We start from the raw sequence: 21,005 nt of genomic DNA on the forward strand, positions 1-21,005 counted from the left end.
GCAGTGAAGGCAGGGCAGACCGAGTTTTAGGGGGACCATTCGGTTGGCGACACCGTCTTGTCAATTCAAGTGGTTCTACTCCAGTAAGAGTTGATTTTACACTGTGTTGAGTTGATTTAGTCCTGTAGTAGAGAATATTTAACTCTATTTGGACTGGGACCAAATGTTATCCCAGCAGAGTGAATTTTACTCTGCAAAATTTACTTTGTGTAGTGAGCAACTGCTGGTGTTGATGTCGGTGTCAGTGAACTCATCATCCAGATACACCACGTACGGAAAAGGAAAAGACGTGGATCTTCATGGTCTGTTTTCTGTTGGTTAAAAAGCCTAGTACCCAGTTGCATAGTGATCTACATAGCCCATGTCTCCAGTTTATGCATGAGTGTCTGTGGGAGGATTAGGTTAAAAGGAGACCTAAAATCAAGGAAGAGCTATCTCACATAAGTGCCTTTGTTCTCATGACGGGTGAGGGCCATGTGAGTGAGACAGCATTTGCAGCGGACCTGTTCTTTCTGTAAGCATATCGATGTGGGTCAATGCTGGTATCCATTTGCTGATTTGATGCATGACCAGTTGCTTGAAGTACTTAATTACTATTGGTATCGCCCAGTGCTACTGAGCGATAGTCATTCTGACATGATACTGTGGGGCACTTTGGGATGATGGCACAACTGCTTTTGAGGTGTTGAAGATGTCAGTCAGTACCTCAGAGAGCTGGTATGCACAGTCTTTTATGATCCTTCCTGGGATGGGATGTCTGGCGCTGCAGCCTTCTGTGCAGTCCTCTGTGGGGCCCAGCTGACGTCTTCTTTTGCCACGCCTCAGGGTTGCTCACCAGGTGGTATAGTGAGTCTGTGCTAGGAAAAGGTGTTCCCATCCTCAAAGTGGGAATAAAAGGTATCGATAGTATCAGGCAGAGGTGTTTCTCTCGGGTATCCAGTGTCGTTTCTGCCATAGTCCGAGATGCTCTTAATGCTGGCCCACAAGCTGCATGGGTAAAGTTGTAAAGTAACCCTGGATCTTAACAGCATAGTCAGCCTTGGCCCTTTTAATGCCTGCAGTGAGGTTTGTCCTTGCCACCCGAAGGGCCTGCATCACCAGTCCTGAATGCCGAATCTCAGAAGAGCCACCCCAACCAGAAACCCTGGTTGGGGTGGCTCTTCTTATTCTGTTGGTGGTAACATCATCCACACACTTAGGAATGGAACTGATGACTGAAGAGGCATACTACTCCAAATCCACCTCTCCAGCAGTTGTTGCTGCTGCTCTGAAGATGTGCCAGTCGACCTAAAGCAGTCTTGAAGCACAGAGGCTGCATCACTGGGCCACACTGACTGTCTTTTGTGCTGGTTTTGTTGCCCTCGCCACAGGGATGTAGAAGAGGATCAGCATAATGGAGATGTGAGCAGAGAGATCAAGATAGGTGAGGAGGACTGCTTTATAGGCTCCACATTTGTTTGTGCACACACGGTCGAGGGTGCTGTTGTCTCTTGGGAGACAGTGCGGCCGACATTTAATGGTCATATATTCAGCAGCTTCAGAGTAGTGACTGTCTATGATTCTAGACTGAGTGGACCAACCTTTGTTGGGGTTAGGGTTAGGGCAGTGGACACAAAGTCCACTGCCTCAAATCTTCCCCAACAGATGATTCCAGCCAGCTTGATGGACTAGCATTCTGCTAATCTGGAACGCAGAGTCCGGCATGTTACTGTTTAGCCATGTTTTTGTCAATAGAAGTGCACAGCAGTTCTTCTGCTCCTGGTACACATTTTTGCTGTCCAGTGCACACACATTGGCTGAAAAGAGGGATGGAATCACTAATGTGTTGTTGTTGTTGTTAGCCCTTAGTTTAGCCAGAAGGCCAGCCTGTTTGTCTCTCTTTTGTTTTCATGGACAACACTTCATCTTGCCTCCAGGTCACTACACCATGCTGCTGACCTCAATAGCTTCAACCTGCCCAACTCCAATCTCAGGTTCTGTGGAAATTCCGTCTGACTTCTGCTGCTGATTTCACAAAGTTTATAAGCCTGCTGTACCTTACAACCTGCCCCCCACACACGCACTTACTCTTTCATACTTATTGGATTAACAGGCAAAAAACTAAATAATGGTCTGGGAGCTTGAGAAGTGAGAACAATGGTGGGGTTTCTCCTCCACATCTGTTTGCACTTGCCAATCGTGGCTTGATGAAGAAGGTGCTTATTTCACTGCTGATGTGCTATCGACAGTTTTGCACCCTCTGTTTTGATTTTATTTCACTATTTTTTGTTTTGTTTCATTTACCCACCAGGCGATGGTTACAAGCCACCGCCTCTTCCGCCTGATCCACTGTTGAGGACTTCTTGTACTGCATAGTGCTGCCCCCTGACAGCCCTTCTGTGTACGGGCCTGCCTGGACTCTGACCACTCCTCATTGAGCTTGAAAATAAACTAGTTTCTTTTTTCTTCAAGCATGTGCTACTTTCCAATGAGCGGGTCACTGTCTACCTGTGTGTGACATACATAGTTTACATCATTCAGCAAAGAGTCCCAATTTAACACTCAGTAAGTATTAGCCTTTGCTCCAGATGTCCACCAGGACCTAAGGAACAGATAAAGGAACTGGAGACATCGGATAGAATTTAGACATATGACATCATCTACCTTAAACGCTGCATTGATATGTTGACAGCAGACGATAGATTATTGTTACATAAAATTCAGCAAATTTTCCTGTGTCAACAAGACAGACAACAACTTACTGACATGAAAGATCACAGATGTTTAGGATCTTGCACATTATATTGAATCAGGAAGTTGCCACAGCCATGCTCCACTGAGCACAATTCAACTTGTCAGATCTCAAGACCTGAAAGAAAGTAGGTCCTGATTAGAACTTGGCTGGGTGACTGCTTAAACCACCAGGAGCTGTAAGTGTGTTTCTCCATGGACAATGGAATTGTCCATGGAGAAACATCCAGTATAAAATCCCAATCCAGATCTGTGACATATCTGCTGTGGCAAACAGTAGCAGCCAAAATTAACTAATTAATTAAATTTAATTTAATTAGCTTATAATGCGCCAAATCACAGCAAAAGCCATCTCAAGGCACCTTACACGAAATAATACAACATAAAATTTAAATAAATAATTAAAAATGAATACAAAGTTTCAAATACATAATTAAAAGCAAACATAAAGGAATAAAACAGATCTATCGAGCAAAATATGATGATCCACAGTATCAAACCCAGCACTGAGATCTAACAACACCAAAACCGTAGTGGTGTCTGAGTCCATTGCTCGCAGAAGATCATTCACTACTTTAGTGAGCGCTGTCTCTGTGGAGTGATATTTCCTAAAAGCAGACTGCAACGGCTCAAAAAGATCATTCTCAGTGACATGGCCTACGAGCTGCCGTGAAACCACCTTTTTTAAAATTCTGGAACAGAATGATAGATTTGATATCGAACTGTAACTTGTCAATACACTAGGGTCAAGATTAGATTTCATAAGTAATGATTTAATCACTGCAGATTTAAAACATTTCGGAACAGATGCAGAGGTTAATGACAGATTAATAATTTCCAGCACAGTCGGCCCAAGAGTGGGCCACAGGTCCTTAAATAGTTTTGTTGGTATAGGATCAAACAAACAGGTTGTGCTTCGTCAGCACGCCTAATAAAATACTATCAAATCAAATCAAATGAAAGGCATCAGAGGGTTGATGCATACCCCACACACTCAATACACCACAATATAAATATATATATTTACCACACACAACAATATAAAGGCTATTGATGTCATCATTTTTGTTGTGGCAGAAATGTGCTTTCTGGCTGTGCAATGTGCATCAGGAAAAAAAAAAATCGACGCAAGCAGACAGCGACTGATCCATCGCGATTTCACCCGTCAATTGAATCGATGCACACTGAATGAATCGATGCACTTGTATCGTGCATGTTTGTATCTAGATACCAATTTGTAATGATTAATCTCCACATGCCTAATACACACAGTGCATCCAGAAAGTATTCACAGCGCTTCACTTTTTCCCCACAGTTTATGTTAAAGCCTTATTCCAAAATGGTGAAAATTCTTTTTTCACCCAGTCAGACCCTGAGTGCTTCTCTACCTCTTGAAATCAGTCATTATTTGATCTGGATCTGCCTCAAAATTGATTTTAAATCTTTCCTGGCACAAGAACCTTATTTCAACAAATGGTACTTGAAATCCCTACTCTACATGTTCCAATGGCACATACAATCAAACAAAAAACCTCTAATCAGTCATATCTGACGGTCGGTGGAGGAAACATTAGACAATTCTAATTTGCGTATGCATTTTTATTTTAACATTGTTCACATATGATTCAAGAATAACTGAAATCCACAAGCGCACCCAAGCTTTCTCTGCAAGCAAGCGCATTATCTTATTATCTGCAAGACACCTCTTTGCAAGAATGTATGGCTGCAACTGAAATGTGGTTTGCTGATATGGAGGGCAGGAGAAGTGATGAAACGGAATGGTACCTGGTGGAGGCTGAGCACGATCCACACTGCAGGAAGTAGGGAGACGAAATTGAATCCCTGCAAGGGGCAAAGAGCACCAGTTAGAGATGGAAGACCCGGGTAACAAACACACTCATGCATCCGTCATTTGGATTGGTTATGAAAAAAAGCACTTTTCAAATATGAACAGCGATATTTTCTCAACTAGGAGTTCTAGTCTTTTTATAACAGGCAGAGAAAGAAAGAACATAGATGTGCTAGATTTCTTATTTGAGACATGAATCATAAAAATGCAGAATGAGCAATCATACTTCAAAATATCATTTCAATTGATTTATTTTCCAAGTAAATCTTACTCAAATAGTGTTAATGTTTAATTTGTTCTCTATAATGATAAAAATTCAGAACACTCATGAGCCAGCAACAGATACCATATTGCTGTCCTCAAACTGCATTTTTAGACCAGTGCTACACACAGGTTGCAACTTGGCAATGCTCATGGACAAAATTTACTCAGGAATGGCTCTGGTCTTATTTACATTAAGATAATTTAACATACATAATTACACCCCTTTTGCATCTTATTGCTGATGTGTCCAAAAACTGCTTAATGCATTAAAATGTTCAGAGCAGTATCACATTAAAAACAACACTGCACAAGATTTGTCACTAAGTACTCACAACTGTGACAGTTGTGTTTATTACTTTTATTATAAGTAATAAAAGCACAGGGCAAAATTATTTTAACAAAGTAGAATTAAAGTACCAGTAGAAGGATTTTTTTTTTTAGTCAAGCATTATTACTATTATTTTATTATTATAATTTTTTTTATTTTGTCCATCTGCATTGTCTAAAGAACTTGCCCCTTTCTAACAAGCTACAGATTTATCCATACTCGATCGTTATGCACTGTGACATACAATATGAGATAACATGCATTGTCTAAATGACAACCACATTCTAGCATACAGTATACACATATAAGACAAAGGGCAGAGCTCATCAACACAGTTGGAAGATAAAGTCAAATCAAAGCAGGAATTTAGGGCCTCCAGAAAGTGTTTCAATGATTCAAATTCAGGTTTCCAATTGGAAAGAGGATCTACTCTTTTCCACAAAAGTACAGCTTATTTCAGCTGTGATAGCTCTCTCGAAGCAAGGTTTCACATTTTACACTGTAAATGGTTTGACTGGCATAGTAAGAGTTTGGGTCTGAGGTCAACAAAATAATTCATGTTCACAGGCTGAGAAACAGAAATAGGTCTTGTAAAATCACGACTGAATAAGCACTGAACCGATGGACAAACAGATCCAAAATATGAGGTTACAGTATGTGTTTGTCTGCATTTTTCACAAAGCTAAAGGCAGAAATTAGACAAAAAAAAAAAAAAAAAAAAATCAGACACAACAGGCTCAAGATTCAACAAAGAACATGGATTAACATGGCATCATCTCTTTTTCTCTCTTCATTCATGAAATTCCCTTCCAGGTACCATAACAGTATATACAGTCCCATCCCAAAGTACTGGAACTATACAGCAAATTCACTTGTGTTTACTGTACACTGAAGATATCTGGGATTGAGATCAAAACATGAATGTGAAAGGAAAGTGAAAATGAATTATCATCATCTTCAACCGCTTATCCAGGATCGGGTTGCAGGGGCAACAGCTCCAGCAGGGGACCCCAGACTTCCCTTTCCCGGGCCACATTTACCACCTCCAGCTGGGGGATCCCGAGGTGTTCCCAGGCCAGTGCGGAGATATAATCTCTCCACCTAGTCCTGGGTCTTCCCCGAGGTCTCCTCCCAGATGGACATGCCTGGAACACCTCTCTAGGGAGTCACCCAGGGGGCATCCTTACCAGATGCCTGAACCACCTCAACTGGCTCTTTCAACGTGAAGGAGCAGCGGCTCTACTCAGAGCTCCCCACGGATGACAGAGCTTCTTACCTTATCGCTAAGGAAGACACCAGCCAGCCTCCTAAGGAAGCCCATTTCGGCCACTTGTACCTGAGATCTAGTTCTTTCTGTCATGACCCAACCCTCATGACCATAGGTAAGCGTAGGAACGACGATTGACCAGTAGATTGAGAGCTTCACCTTTTGGCTCAGCTCCCTGTTCGTCACAACAGTACGGTAGCGTGAACACAACACCACCCCTGCTGCGCCGATTCTACGGCTCATTTCACGCTCCATTGTCCCCTCACTTGTAAACAAGACCCCAAGGAACTTGAACTCCTTCACTTGGAGCAACAGCGCATTCCATACCCGAAGCAGGCAAGCCATCGGTTTCCTGCCGAGAACCATGGCCTCAGATTTAGAGGTGCTGATCCCGATCATCTGCAAAAAAACAACGATGAGACCCTGAGCCCACCATACTGGAAACCCTCCTCCCCCCGACTACGCCTTGATATCCTATCTATGAATATCACAAACAGAATTGGTGACAATGCGCAGCCCTGGCAAAGGCCAACCCCGACCGGAAACAAGTCTGACTTACTGCCAAGCACCCAAACACAGCTTTCGCTTTTTTGAGTACAGAGATTGGATGGCCCTGAGACAGGACCCTCTCACTCCATACTCCCACAGCACATGCCACAGTATCTCCCAGGGTACTCGATCATACGCCTTCTCCAAGACCACAAAACACATGTAGATTGGATGGGCATACTCCCAGGTACCTTCCAGGATCCTTGTGAGAGTGAAGAGCTGGTCGGTTGTTCCATGACCAGGATGCAACCCACATTGTTTCTCTTCAATCAGAGGTTCGACTATCGGCTGAACCCACCTTTCCAGCACCCTGGAGTAGACTTTCCCAGGGAGGCTGAGTAGTGTGATGGCCCTGTAATTGGCACACTCTCTCTGGTCCCCCTTTGTCTTAAAATATGGGGCCCACCACCCCAATTTGCCACTCCTTAGCACTGTCCCAGACCTCAATGCAATGTTGAAGAGACGTCTCATCCAAGACAGTCCCTCCACACCCAGAGCCATCAGCATTTCTGGACGGATCTCATCAACCTGTGGGGCCTTTCCACTGTGGAACTGTTTGACTACCTCAGTGACTTCCACCAGGGAAATTGGAAGGAAGTGGAATGAAAGTGAAAATGTTAGGTTTTATTTAATAATACTCACATTTAGATGCTAGCAACTTTTGCTGCACACCTTTCAATTTACTGGAACAGGCACGTTTTAAAGTAAATCACACTTAGTTTGGTTCATAACACGATCAAGCCTGAGTTCAGTGACAACACATCACGAGTCTTCATTGACCTCTACCTGGCCAAAGCTAACATCCTGTGATGGCCACCATACATCTTTGTTCAGGTCATCGTATATTGAGGGTAGATGGTTAGTGTGGTTTAGTCTGCTTAAGAGGGACTGTTTAGGTCAAAATTAGCTTTTGGGCTCATGGAGTATAACTCCAAGAAAACTCTGGACATGTACTCACTTTGAGTGAATATGTTTCTGAATGGACTCACCAACAGTCACAGCCAGCTGTAGGTCCCTGTCATGGATGCAGTCTGTGCAGCGGCAAGCAGTGCACGCCAACTGGCACTGTTAAACTGAACAACCTTCCATGTTTTTCCTCCTTCGTGCATCACAGATGAGCTTTATGTTTCTGATGATGACCAGATTATTTCTTCTTTAACACTTTGGTCTTTCTTTGGTTTTTGTAGAGGATAGTCAGTCTCACTAGACAAAACTTCATTCCACAACTATTTTTCCTCTCAGAATTTTAACTTTCTGATTCTTCCTGCTGAGTGATTTACATCTTTTGGTATGGCCTCTATATTGTTACTCTTGCAGTCTTCTTTGAACAGTAGATTGTGATACCTTCACCCATGCACTGAAGAGGTCACTGGTGATGTTACTGATTACCAATTTTTTACGTGGGGGGGGGGGTCCTTCATAGCTCTTTATAATGTCATTATTAGCCGTTGTTGCTTTCCTTGATCAACCCATTTGACATCTGTTGCTAAGTACACCTCCGGTATAATTTCTATGACATTCCAAATTGTTGCACTGGCTGTGCCCAGTGTTTGTCAGACAAAGATTGAACTCTTTGGCATGAATGCCACATATAGTGTTTAGAGGAAACCAGGCACCCCTCATCACCTAGCCAATACTATCCCTACAGTGAAGCATGGTGGTGGCAGCATCATTCTGTGGGGATATTTTTCATCGGCCGGAACTGGGAGACTAGTCAGGATTGAGGGAAAGATGAATGCATCAATGTACAGAGACATCCTGGATGAAAACCTGCTCCAGAGCACTCTTGACCTCAGACTGTGATGACGGTTCATCTTTCAGCAAGACAATGACCCTAAGAACACAGCCAAATTATCAAAGGAGTGGCTTCAGGACAACTCTGTGAATGTCCTTGAATGGCCCAGCCAGAGCCCAGACTTGAATCCGATTGAACATCTCTAGAGATCTGAAAATGGCTGTGCACCGATGCTCACCATATTATATATATATATATATATATATATATATATATATATATATATATATATATATATTTCCCAGAGTATACATTTTTCTGTTTTTTAGATCTTAAACTTTGGATTTCTTGTATAATTTTGTTGTACTTTTATTACTGACATTTACTTTTGGACTTGTTGCAGGATCTTCCAAACTAATAAAACAAACAAACAAAAAACCCCTGTGACTTATACACACACACGCACACGTCTGTTCATGACCTTTTGATCTCAAACTCCAATGGATTCAGTGTACGTATGTCTTATACAGGCCCTGAGAGCCATTGGTGCACGTGTTTATCCCGATGAAATGAATGAGAGTCTACAACTTCCGCCTGTCACACTGTACTTCCCCAGTCATGACTGGCACCCATTTATAGGTGGGAAACGTATGTCATTCAAGTACTGAGAGATTGTGACACCTGACCATGTCAATTAAAATCTTAAAAACTGAACTTTCTGTTCCAGTATTTTTGAAGGGACTGTATATTTTAGTTAACATAGGTACCTGCTTTGGGGTGATTCTCAAATGTGATGATAAAGCAGGATTAATATCCAGTGTATTTATTAAACAATGGCATAAACCACATAATTATGGTGAAAAATGATACTGCTTTGAAGTTCAATTGTACATAGTTATATAAGAATAAAGCCGGTCTCCAAATGCTGATATTTGACACCTGAATGGCTATGTTTATGGTGCAAAAACCGCAACTGGGGCCTGAAATGTGGTGTAATAGGTAACAATAGGTGGTAGTGTTGAAGGTCATTTAGAGTTATGTGGAATGTTTTTAACTTGTTCAAAACATTTGTGATGTGGGGACACATCACGATCCAAAGTGTGCAAATAAGTGGTAGTATTTAGCAAACAGTGCATGTGAGCATTACTCAGACAGATTGTGGCCAGAACGGATGTGGGGCGGTATATTATAAGAAGCTTGACAGTCACCTCATCTGTCGCTGCAGATTGCTCCAGACTGGTACTGGACTGTACACACCATGTGTCTTACTGCTTAAATGTGAATTTGGCTGCTCAGTTATTTTTGTGTCACGCTACAGTGTAAATTAAAATACAATGCAGATTGTGCTGATTGTGAAGACAGCACTGGGCGATTTCATTGCAGCGGGGTGAAAATGACCAGACTGGGCAGTGAAGGACAGCTCTGTGTGTGTGTGTGTGTGTGTGCGCATTAGTGCCTTCAGAGACTCACCATTCACTGACCTCAGTAAATCCCCTCTGGAAATAATACGCATCTATAATCCCATGAAAAGCAGTTCTTTTAGATAAGATACATTGTAGCTTTGTGTCTCTTGTAGCTGGTACTAGCCTGCCGTATAGTAATATGAGACACAAATTTAGACTATTTTCGTCATAAATTGGGCCCAGTTTCCCCATTTTTGTGATCAGGAATGAAATCGGGCCAAAAATCTGCAGTGGGAGACCGACTTACATCACATATTAAATCGTTTTACAGTCTCTGCTGTTACATGACATCATTATAGTGCTGAATTCATAATGATGTGTATTTCTTTACTTCTGTTGCAGTTATTAAATGGTCATTATGTGCAGTCAGTGTGACTGAATATCATTTCATAAAGCTTTTCCCTGCAGGTTGTAAGTCACAGACCTTCAGCCAACATGATCTTTCAAACCTTTTGCTCCATTTTGGCCAAGACCTCGTTTTCAGAAAAAGTGTGAAAAAAAAATCTTTGACAGTCTCCTCTCTCTCCGACTCCTCCGTTTGTGCCAGAGGTCATCCTCGCCATAGTTGCAGACTCAGACTGGCAAAGAGGCTGGTGAGTATCTTTTCTTACTCAGGCCAGGGTGGATGATGGTTTAATGGCATGCAATGACTCACAAGTGATGTGGATGAGCATGGGGGCTGAAGATGTAACAAAGGGAATGTGGAGTTTCACCACATTATGCCTGATAGAGGAGTATAATCTGTATCGGGCAGGTTCACTTCCAACTGATCGCATCAGTAGATGATTCTATTGAACACCGTTCTAACCAGTGAGTCAATGTGTGGTTTGTAGACTGGCCCGTGGTGGCACATAGTTCAAGAGGTGAAGCACCAAGTTTAAATAGACTAATAAACCTGGAAACAATGTTACTATGTAGCTCCACTCCATCTTTGCAACAGTTCATGAATGAATAAAGATACAGAATTTTTTGACTTGTAGGCCCAGTACCAAATGGACACAGTTAATATAGCTGTTGTTGCAACAATAACTCTAGCACATCACAGCATCCTTAAAAACATCACTGAAACATGTGACTTTGTGTAATTAATAAAAGTTCTCAAAAATTTAGTTTGCTCTGGCATCAGGAAAACTGTAATTTAGCAATCAAAATTTAACTTAAAATACATGTCCGGGAATGGTCTAAAATGTTTTTTAACATTTTCAATTTAAAGAGGTCTGTTATAATCTGTATCTTCTTAAATTCTAATTCTGTTTTCCAGACTTATCTTACAATTAATGATTGCCAGAGCCAGTTTGGTATCATCCCTCAATACCCATCATGTCCCCCAGGGTGGCCAGAGAGTATTCAGATTTCCTTCCTCCCGTGGAAAGAGAGGGATCTTCCCCCCACCCCCATGCTTTAGGTGTAGGACTGCCGTTTACTACAGAGAGCACTGGAAAACAGAATGCAACTGTTGATATATTACAATGTAGGTTTTTACTGCTATGGATAGGACCTGAACTTAGATGGCACCTCGGTATGGTGCAGTAACTGTTGAAATCTCAACTTTGTCACTCAAAGTCACCACACCCACAGTTATACAGAACTTTATGGCTTAAAATGTCAAACTAAAGAAGTTAGAAAAAATTCATCTCCCCCATACAGTTGACATGGAAGAGGAAACTATCCATAGAGAGCAAAGCTGTCTTTTTTTTTGGTACCAGGATGTAAATATGTTAATTTCTACTGTAAAGCTGGACATTTTAACATAGTCTCCTATGGGAATGTGCTCTGTTTCAGAGCCAGCCTCAAGCGGCCAGTCAGTGAACTGCAAATTTCTTCTTCTGGTAGATTTCATCTGAGGCCATTGAAGCTTCCCGCTTAGTGGTCACCAGTATGACAAATTAGGTACTCGTGTAAATCACCTCATTTTCTTTTCAACAGGAAAGACATTACTACAGATAAACAATATCAAAAGTAGTCATCAAAGGTAATGTATGCATTGTTCCATGTGTTACTGTAGCTGGCCCTACCATTGTGATGGCAATATGTTCCTGCAGGAAAAAGCTTGAGTATGGAACTGGTGACTAATGGAGAAGAATGACTGGATTGATGGACGGATGGATGGATGTATTGATGATCTGACAGAGGACAACTAGAATGACTTCAGGCTGTGTATGCATCTATAGCTCCAGCTGATTATGCTGGATGTAGAAGGTTAAAAAGGCCGGGAGCCCTTTCCACAAGAACTGTATAATAAAAGAAGCAGGTTGTTCAGAGCCACATACATATATACATACAGTGGTGATGCCCCCATGGATGCAAGGTGGATTAACCTTTCATGTATGATAAATCACAACAAACCATTACAAATCATTGTTCTGAAAGCATAATAATAAAAAAATCTCCTACTTCGTCTTTGAGAGTTAAATGTCCCTAATATGTCAGAAAAAAAGCTGATCATTTTGATCAGATTTGTCAGAACCTTCTGCTTTGAAAGCAAGTGCAGTAGCCACTTAGCTAATAAACATAATAGTAATATTTATAAAGAACAGACTGAAAATACATAAAATGCATTATTGTAAATATCTCTACAAGAAAAAAACTATAATGGTAATAAAATCTAGGGTTTAAACTAAGTATTAAACATGCTGAGCACATCACACGTTAATGAACATATTTATGTTTGAAACACATGTGCAAAAGTGGGATTATGGCCCATGGATGTTTTGACAGCATTCACAAAAATACTTTAACAATGAAAATTTCTGCATGAGAATGGCACAATCATGTCACAACATCAACTTTATAGAGTTATGGATGTCAGAAATTTGGTATAAATCATTAATCACTTGGGTGTCTTGATCTGCAACAGTTTATATTTATTCCTTACAAACTACAGTGCATCCGGAAAGGGTTCACAGCACTTCACTTTTTCTACATTTTGTTTGTCTTATTCCAAAATGGAATAAATTTATTTTTTCCCTCAAAATTGTACTCACAACAGCCCATAATGGGAACATGAAAAAAGTGTTTTTTTTGTAGCAAATTTATTAAATATAATAATAATAATAATTAAAAAAAAAGAAATCGCATGTACATAAGTATTCACAGCCTTTGCTCAATACTTTGTTGATGCACCTTTGGCAGCAATTACAGCCTCAAGTCTTCTTGAATATGATGCCACAAGCTTGGTGCACCTATCTTTGTGCAGTTTTGTCCATTCCTCTTTGCAGCACCTCTCAAGCTTCATCAGGTTGGATGGGGAGCATTGGTGCACAGACATTTTCAGATCTCTCCAGAGATGTTCAATCAGATTCAGGTCTGGGCTCTGGCTGGGCCACTCAAGGACATTCACAGAGTTGTCCTAAGCCACTCCTTTGATATCTTGGCTGTGTGCTTAAGGTCATTGTCCTGCTGAAAGATAAACTGTCGAGATCAAGAGCGCTCTGGAGCAGGTTTTCATCCAGGATGTCGCTGTACACTGCTGCATTCATCTTTCCCTCAATCCTGACTAGTCTCCCAGTTCCTGCCACTGAAAAACATCCCCACAGCATGATGCTGCCACAACCATACTTCACTGTAGGGATGCTGCCTGGTTTCCTCCAAACATGATGCCTGACATTCACGCCAAAGCCGCCATCTTTGTCTCATCAGACCAGAAAATTTTGTTTCTCATGGTCTGAGAGTCCTTCAGATGCCTTTAGGCAAACTCCAGGCGGGCTGCCATATGTCTTTTACTAAGGAGGGGCTTCTGTCTGGTCACTCTACCATACAGGCCTGATTGGTGGATTGCTGCAGAGATGGTTGGCCTTTTGGAAGGTTCTCCTCTCTCCACAGATGAATGCTAGAGCTCTGACAGAGTGCCCATCACGGTCTTGGTTACCTCCCTGACTGAGGCTCTTTTCCCCCCGATCGCTCGGTTGGCCAGATCTAGGATGAGTCCTGGTGGATCCGAACTTCTTCCATTTACTTCTTTCCCTTTCCATTTATGTCCACTGTGCTCATCGGGATCTTCAAACCAGCAGAAACCTTTCTGTGCCCTTCTCCAGATTTGTGCTTTGAGACGATCCTGTCTAGGAGGTCTACAGACCATTCCTTTGACTTCATGCTTGGTTTGTGCTGTGACATGCACTGTTAACTGTGGGACCTTATATGTAGACAAGTGTGCGCCTTTCCAAATCATGTCCAATCAACTGAATGTACCCCAGGTGGACCTGAATTAAGCTGTAGAAACATCTCATAGATGATTGGTGGAAAAAGGATGCACCTGAGCTCAATTTTAAGCTTCATAGCAAAGGCTGATATTTATTATTAATTATTTAAGTATCACATGTACTTATGTACATGTGATTTTTTTTCCCCCAATACATTTGCTAAAACCTAAAAAAAAAAAAAAAAAATCACATTGTCATTATGGGGTATTGTGTGTAGAATTTTGAGGGAAAATAATCAATTTCATCCAGTTAAGAATAAGGCTGTAACATAAAATGAGGAAAAAGTGAAGCGCTGTGAATATTTTCTGGATGCACTGTAAACCACCTTCTGATGTCACCATCCTTCAAATGTTAAGGTGCACTGAATAAAAAGAAACTGTGTATAAATATTTATGGTGTAAACATAAATTTGAGAAATATTTAAGTTATTTTAGAGAAGTGCACAACTACAACCCCTGTTACACATAAAGATGATTTTTGCTCAAATACCCCAAATGTTGAATTTTGCATGCAGCATTTCAGATTTCTAGAATTTCGGAACAGGGAACACAGTTCATCTAGCCACCATTTTCAAAATCATCACAAGTGCAGAAAAATTACAAAAAATCTGCACAAATCTTTGTCATAAATTGGGAATGACTTTAGGTATTAAAAATTATGACTCAAACAAATGTAGTATTAATTTGTGATGGTTTGTAGAACAAAACTATTACGGATCACAGCCTGCCTTGGTGAGGGCCAGAATATTCAAATTCCAAACAGAAAACATGTACACAATTACTAAAGCAAGATGGTGACCTTGCTAATATTGAAATTAACAGCGGAGGGATTCCGCACGGCGGCTACCATACTGAAAATGCTTTCAGATCCATATGGAAATTCCTGAATGAGGCACTCAGGTTGGCGGGATTTCACACGGATGTTCCAGTGAGCATTTTTCTGTAGAAGAGAAATTTAAAAAGCAAATGGTCTGATGTTAGAAACACAGGATGTGCGCTTGTATTATATCTGCTTGTGTAGTACAATCTGGTAAAGTGTTTGTTCTATAAGACATAGATCATTGGCTTGAGTCCCAATGAAATCATAGCATGATTACTTTTAAAACACATCTCCTCAAATCCTGAATTAATAATTTATGCTATTTTTATGTGATTGACATTATTAAATATTTATTAACTGCATATTATTTTGACTATAGTAGAATGCACTTAGAGATGCCGCATTTTTTATGCTGCAAAATTTGATTCCAAGCTTTAGTTAACAAGTTGAGCCCCGTTTGATCTCTGTTATTTATATTACTTGCAACAGGTATTTTATTTTATTTTATTTTTTGTTCCATGTATTTATATTTAAGGGCATTGTTCACACTAATTAAATTGCACAATGAATTTATTATATCCTATGGTGTCAATTGTCTGTCGTCATTGTCCACATTTGACAAAAATGCTTCTTTGTCAATTCTTTATGGATTTTTGTTGTTTGTTTTGTTTTAATACATCTAAGGATGTTTTATACATCTAAGGAATTGTAATTATTTAGGAACAACACTTTTGTTTTGCACCCATTTTTCTTGAGTTGAACTCAAAGATGTAAAACATTTTCTATATACAAAAAAGACCCATTTCTCTCAAATATTGTTCACTAATTGTCTAAATCTGTGTTAGTGAGCACTTCTCCTTTGCTGAGCTAATCCATCCCACCTCACAGGTGTGGCATATCAAGATACTGATTAGGCAGCATGATTATTCCACAGGTGTGCCTTAGGCTGGCCACAATAAAAGGCCACTCACTAAATTCATCCAACACTAATGACGAGATGTAGCCAATTCATAAAAGTTTTAACAAAAAAGAAACTTTACATTAAAACTTTGTCTCATAGTGCTCCAGTGCCTGATGGCGCTCTCTTCTCACACATTAAAGCTACTGTATGTACGTTTTGATTATTTATGGTTAATGCATAACATTAAATGACATGAAATATACCACAAAATAATGAAATATAAAATTTGCATCATATTTAACTTTAATTTGGATTGGCTCAAGTTAAGGCTTATACAGGCCCATCATATGGAGAAAATGGCCCATTACTTCAGGCATTGAGGGAACTTTAGTTTTGCTGCCCTTTGGAAATACAAATCACTGATTTAGATTATTTTATTTATTTTTCACAAAGCTGAATATTCTTGAGAATTACATGTTCATTGCTCTTTGAAAGGATGCACTTGCATTTTTTATGCAATATATCAATGGCATAAATGGTGTTAAAATGTCAATGATAATATTGTGATATTACTACTTACTCGTAATGTGATATTCTGAGACAATATATCAGAGCAAAATACGTTATCATGACAGGTGCATAGTTCATACATAGTTCATAGTTCCATACATCTTTAGGGTGTCAAAATTAAACCCCTCATCCATTTTGTGACACCTGGGTAAGGCATACCTGTCAACTCTGGGAAATGTCAGAGAGGGAGATTTTTTGGAGGAGCAAAACATGAATATGCAACCCACCCTTGAGCCCTGTAGAGCGCCATGCATTTTTTTTCCTTTCTTTTTTAATTAATCCTAATTAATCAGTCATTGAATCATTGCTCCTCCGGAGGAGCAATGATTGCTCCTCCCTCACTCAGGAGGAGCTCCTCCTCGAGCCGCTGCTCCTCCTCGAGCCGCTGCTCCTCCTCGAGCCGCTGCTCCTCCACGTCGAAAGGAGTCAGTTGAGGTGGCTCGGGCATCTTTTCCGGATGCCCCCTGGACGCCTCGCTGGAGAGGTGTTCCGGGCACGTCCCATTGGGAGGAGGCCCTAGGGAAGACCCAGGACACGCTGGAGGGATTACATCTCTCGGCTGGCTTGGGAACACCTTGGGGTTCCCCCGGAGGAGCTGGGGGAGGTGTGTGTGGATCGGGAGGCCTGGGCGGCTTTGCTTGAGCTGCTGCCCCCGCGACCCGACTCCGGATAAAGCGGAAGAAAATGGATGGATGGATGAATCATTGCTGCACCCCCTGCAGTTTGCGTGCCAGCCCAACAGGGGAGTGGAGGATGCCATCAACTTCATGCTACACAGAGCTTACTCTCACCTGGAGAAGGCAGTCAGCACTGTGAGAGTCATGTTTTTTGACTTCTCCAGTGCATTCAACACCATCCGGCCTGACCTGCTCAGCAATAAACTATGTGACATGAAGGTGGGGGCTGCACTGATAGCCTGGATTACCAACTACCTCACAGGTCACCCACAGTATATGTGTCTTCAGAACATCATATGCGACACCATCAAGAGCAGCACAGGGGCACCACTGAGCATGGTCCTGTCTCCCTTCCTGCTCACACTCTACACCTCAGACTTCAGGTTCTGGTCACAGCCCAGCCATCTGCAGAAGTTTTTGGATGACTCTGCCATTATGGGCTGCATCGGCAGGGACCAGAAGGCTGAGTACAGGAGTGTGGTGGACAAGTTTGTGGAGTGGTGTGGACTCAACCACCTGCAGCTCAACATATCTAAGATGAAGGAGCTGGTAGTGGACTTCAGAAGAAGGAAGACCCGTCAGAACCCAGTTACCATCAATGGAAAAGAGGTGGACATTGTGGATTACTACAAGTACCTGGGTGTCCACATAGACAACAAACTGGCCCGGGCTGTAAAAACAGGTGTTGTGTATAAGAAAGGTCAGAGCCAACTGTACTTGTCTGCAGAAATATGTTTTATGATTCGATGGTCTCCAGCATCATCTTCTACTCTGTAGTGTGCTGAGCCAGCAGGCTGAAGGCAGCAGATATGAACAGACACAACAAGCTCATCAGGAGAGCTGGCTCTGTCCTGGAGGATGAGCTGGAGTCTGTAGTGGTGGTGTCAGAGAGGAGGATGTTGAGGAAACTGCTCAGCATCCTGTATAACACCTCCTACCCCCTGCATGCCACACTGACCTCCTGTCAGAGGACCATCAGCCACAGACTGAGACCACCAAGGTGCACCACAGAATGTCACAGGAGGTCTTTCCTACCTGTGACAATCATACTGTATAATTCCACCGCCTTCCGCAGGATAAATACATAATGAACAGAGTTCTTTAGAGTTATTCAGAGTTATGTGCAATATTATTGAACATCTTGTACAAATGTCTTCCAGTCAATTCACATAAATTTGCTGTACTTAAAAAAAAAAACTCCAAATAAACAAAACAAAAACAAAATACCACCCCCCCTTCCAAAAAAAAAACCCAAACAAAAATAAAAACACTGTTCACTGTTTAATCTTTCGGTACTCTGGCAAAATAATTTCCTTCAGAATAAATAAAGTTGATTTTATCCAAGCTTAAATCCTTGAATGCCACTTGGCAGATGACCTACTTAACTAATGGTTTGCTCGTTTGTCATCTGAAAACTGTTATGACTTCATATGCAACGTGTTGCAATCTTATCTTTCTATAGCCAGAACATTTCAAGTAAAAAAAAAAAACAGGAGTAAAAGTGCAAATATTAAAAAAAAATAATTATATATCAGATTTAAAAATAGTATGAATAATGATTTATTAGTTCAGAAAAACCAAAACAAAATTGACAGACTCAAACCAGTGATCGATGCATTCTGGAACAAATGGGTTTTAAATGATACATATGAATGTGGCTTGCAAGTTAAACATCTCTTGGACAGAACAAAATTCTCACTGGAGGTGTGTGTGGAATTCCTTCGACCAGAGCATTTCAATATGTCTGGTGAATTTGAACTGTAATATAAAAAAGTAATGAAGAGATTAATTATTTTGTAAACTTGTGTTTTGTAAAAGACAACATGATAATTACTCGTGTACGTCACTTGTGCTTTTGTTCTTCTGATTTGGTTCTGGGAATTTTATCCACCACATTTGCACAATTTTGGTACTTCCACTGTATTTAGGGAAATATAGGTAAAGACATTTATGTATATTTTATGCACTTAATGCATTCGGAATGAGGCAACAACTTATTACATGTGTTTGTTTTGTTTAGGGTTTTTTTTTTTTTTGGTATCACGTGATAAATGTTAATGAGTCAGACAGACTGTATGAAAAAAATGTTTTAACAACACATAAAGTGATATAATAAAACAGTTCCCTACCACACCTACCGTACTCTCTACGCCCCCCAGCTAAGCTACGGGTGCCTAAAATGGAAAATAAATAAAAATAAATTTAAAAAATAAACAGAAACAAAATGGTGATAGTTTGGAATAAAAGCAATGCATATAGTCAATGTAAAAGACACTGCATAGCCCATGCTTCGTACTTTCTGTGTGTCAACTGTGTGAACTACTTACTGTGAACACAAACACGTAGTATTTATATGGAGGTTATACTGTAGTTTGTCTTTGCATGTTGGTGTAAAGCTATGACCCCTATTACGCCATTTCAAATTGTCATAAACATCACAAATATTTGAATACAGTGTTTTATATCAATTTATGAAAAATACACAAACCCAATAAAAGTTGTAAATGAAAGTTCACACAAAAACCACAATAAGTAAAATAAATCAATTTAAAGAATGGAAATGTTTCACATACTCATTCCATTCATTTAACAAAATAAGAGTAAGATAACAAATGCAGGCCAAAACAATACTGTGTAAGTCTGACAAAATTCACAAAATATTTCAGTCTGAGGTCCCTGAAAACTGCAACATGACTGGAAGCAGACAGATAAGGGTGTTAGTCCCATGAAAACCTGGCTGTAGGTAGGAAGAGAACACAGGGTTAGAAATAATTTCTATTCAACAGGTCATATCCCCCCCACCCCTACCCCCGACTGTAAATGAAATCAAAATCCACCCAAACACTAACGTCTCACTAACTGCAAATTGCAGAGGTCATATAGCACAGTTTCATCACATCTATAGATGACAAGAAGCAAACAAATCTCCAATATGTACCCTTATATAGTATGCTGTGTGTATAACAAGAAATTTGAAATGTACCAAAATATATTTTTGTAGTTTTTACATAAAAACGTGGTTGTATGGTTGGGAGAAAAAAAAAAATAAAAAATCACATCTTTAACAACCCAGTGTTCGCCCTTATATATAGACATGTCAACAGAAATATACAGCAACATGCAAAAAAAAAACCCCCAAAAGACAAATAAAAATTTTCATCATTCATAGCTGTTAAAGACAATGCCAAAAATTCACCAATGGTTAATTCAGACTTTTTCTTTTTTTTTTGGCACTGCGCTTTACTTTGCACTCAGATTATGGAAAAAGTGGAAAAAGAAATGTGTAGGGCCCTTAATCTCTTGGTCTTTGGGCAAGTCACAGAAATCCAAAACTACTCAGTTCACTGGCATCACCCAATCAACAGAATTTGTAGTTGAACTAAATATAAACTGCACATCATTTAGTCCATACAAATTTATCCAGTATCTGCAACCATGAAACAGCATTTGCAGTAATCTCGATTTTTGATACATTTGCTCAGCAATTGGTAAAAGCATAAATTTATGCACATACAACAGTTCATTTCTTTTGTTTCTTATGTTGAGCGCAGTAATGCTACTCTTAGCTGGTAATGTCAGGAATATAATTAATGAACTGCAATAATACACATACAGTCTAAAAGGAGGACAGTGAACAAATCAGGTTAAAAAAAA

At 40.4% G+C, this 21,005-nt stretch overlaps 1 protein-coding gene across 6 annotated transcripts in view; it reads right to left on the reverse strand.

Moving 5' to 3' along the window:
* The window catches only part of LOC117503122 (disks large-associated protein 2-like), a 425,071-nt gene that overhangs the window by 96,115 nt on the left and 307,951 nt on the right, over positions 1 to 21,005 (reverse strand). For all 6 annotated transcript variants that reach the window (XM_034162291.1, XM_034162297.1, XM_034162296.1 and 3 more), the window contains one exon: positions 4,516 to 4,572. In XM_034162291.1, the coding sequence (XP_034018182.1) occupies positions 4,516 to 4,572 (57 nt within the window). The remainder of the gene's footprint in view (positions 1 to 4,515; positions 4,573 to 21,005) is intronic.

Source organism: Thalassophryne amazonica, chromosome 21, assembly GCF_902500255.1.
Source record: "Thalassophryne amazonica chromosome 21, fThaAma1.1, whole genome shotgun sequence".
Taxonomy (NCBI): domain Eukaryota; kingdom Metazoa; phylum Chordata; class Actinopteri; order Batrachoidiformes; family Batrachoididae; genus Thalassophryne; species Thalassophryne amazonica.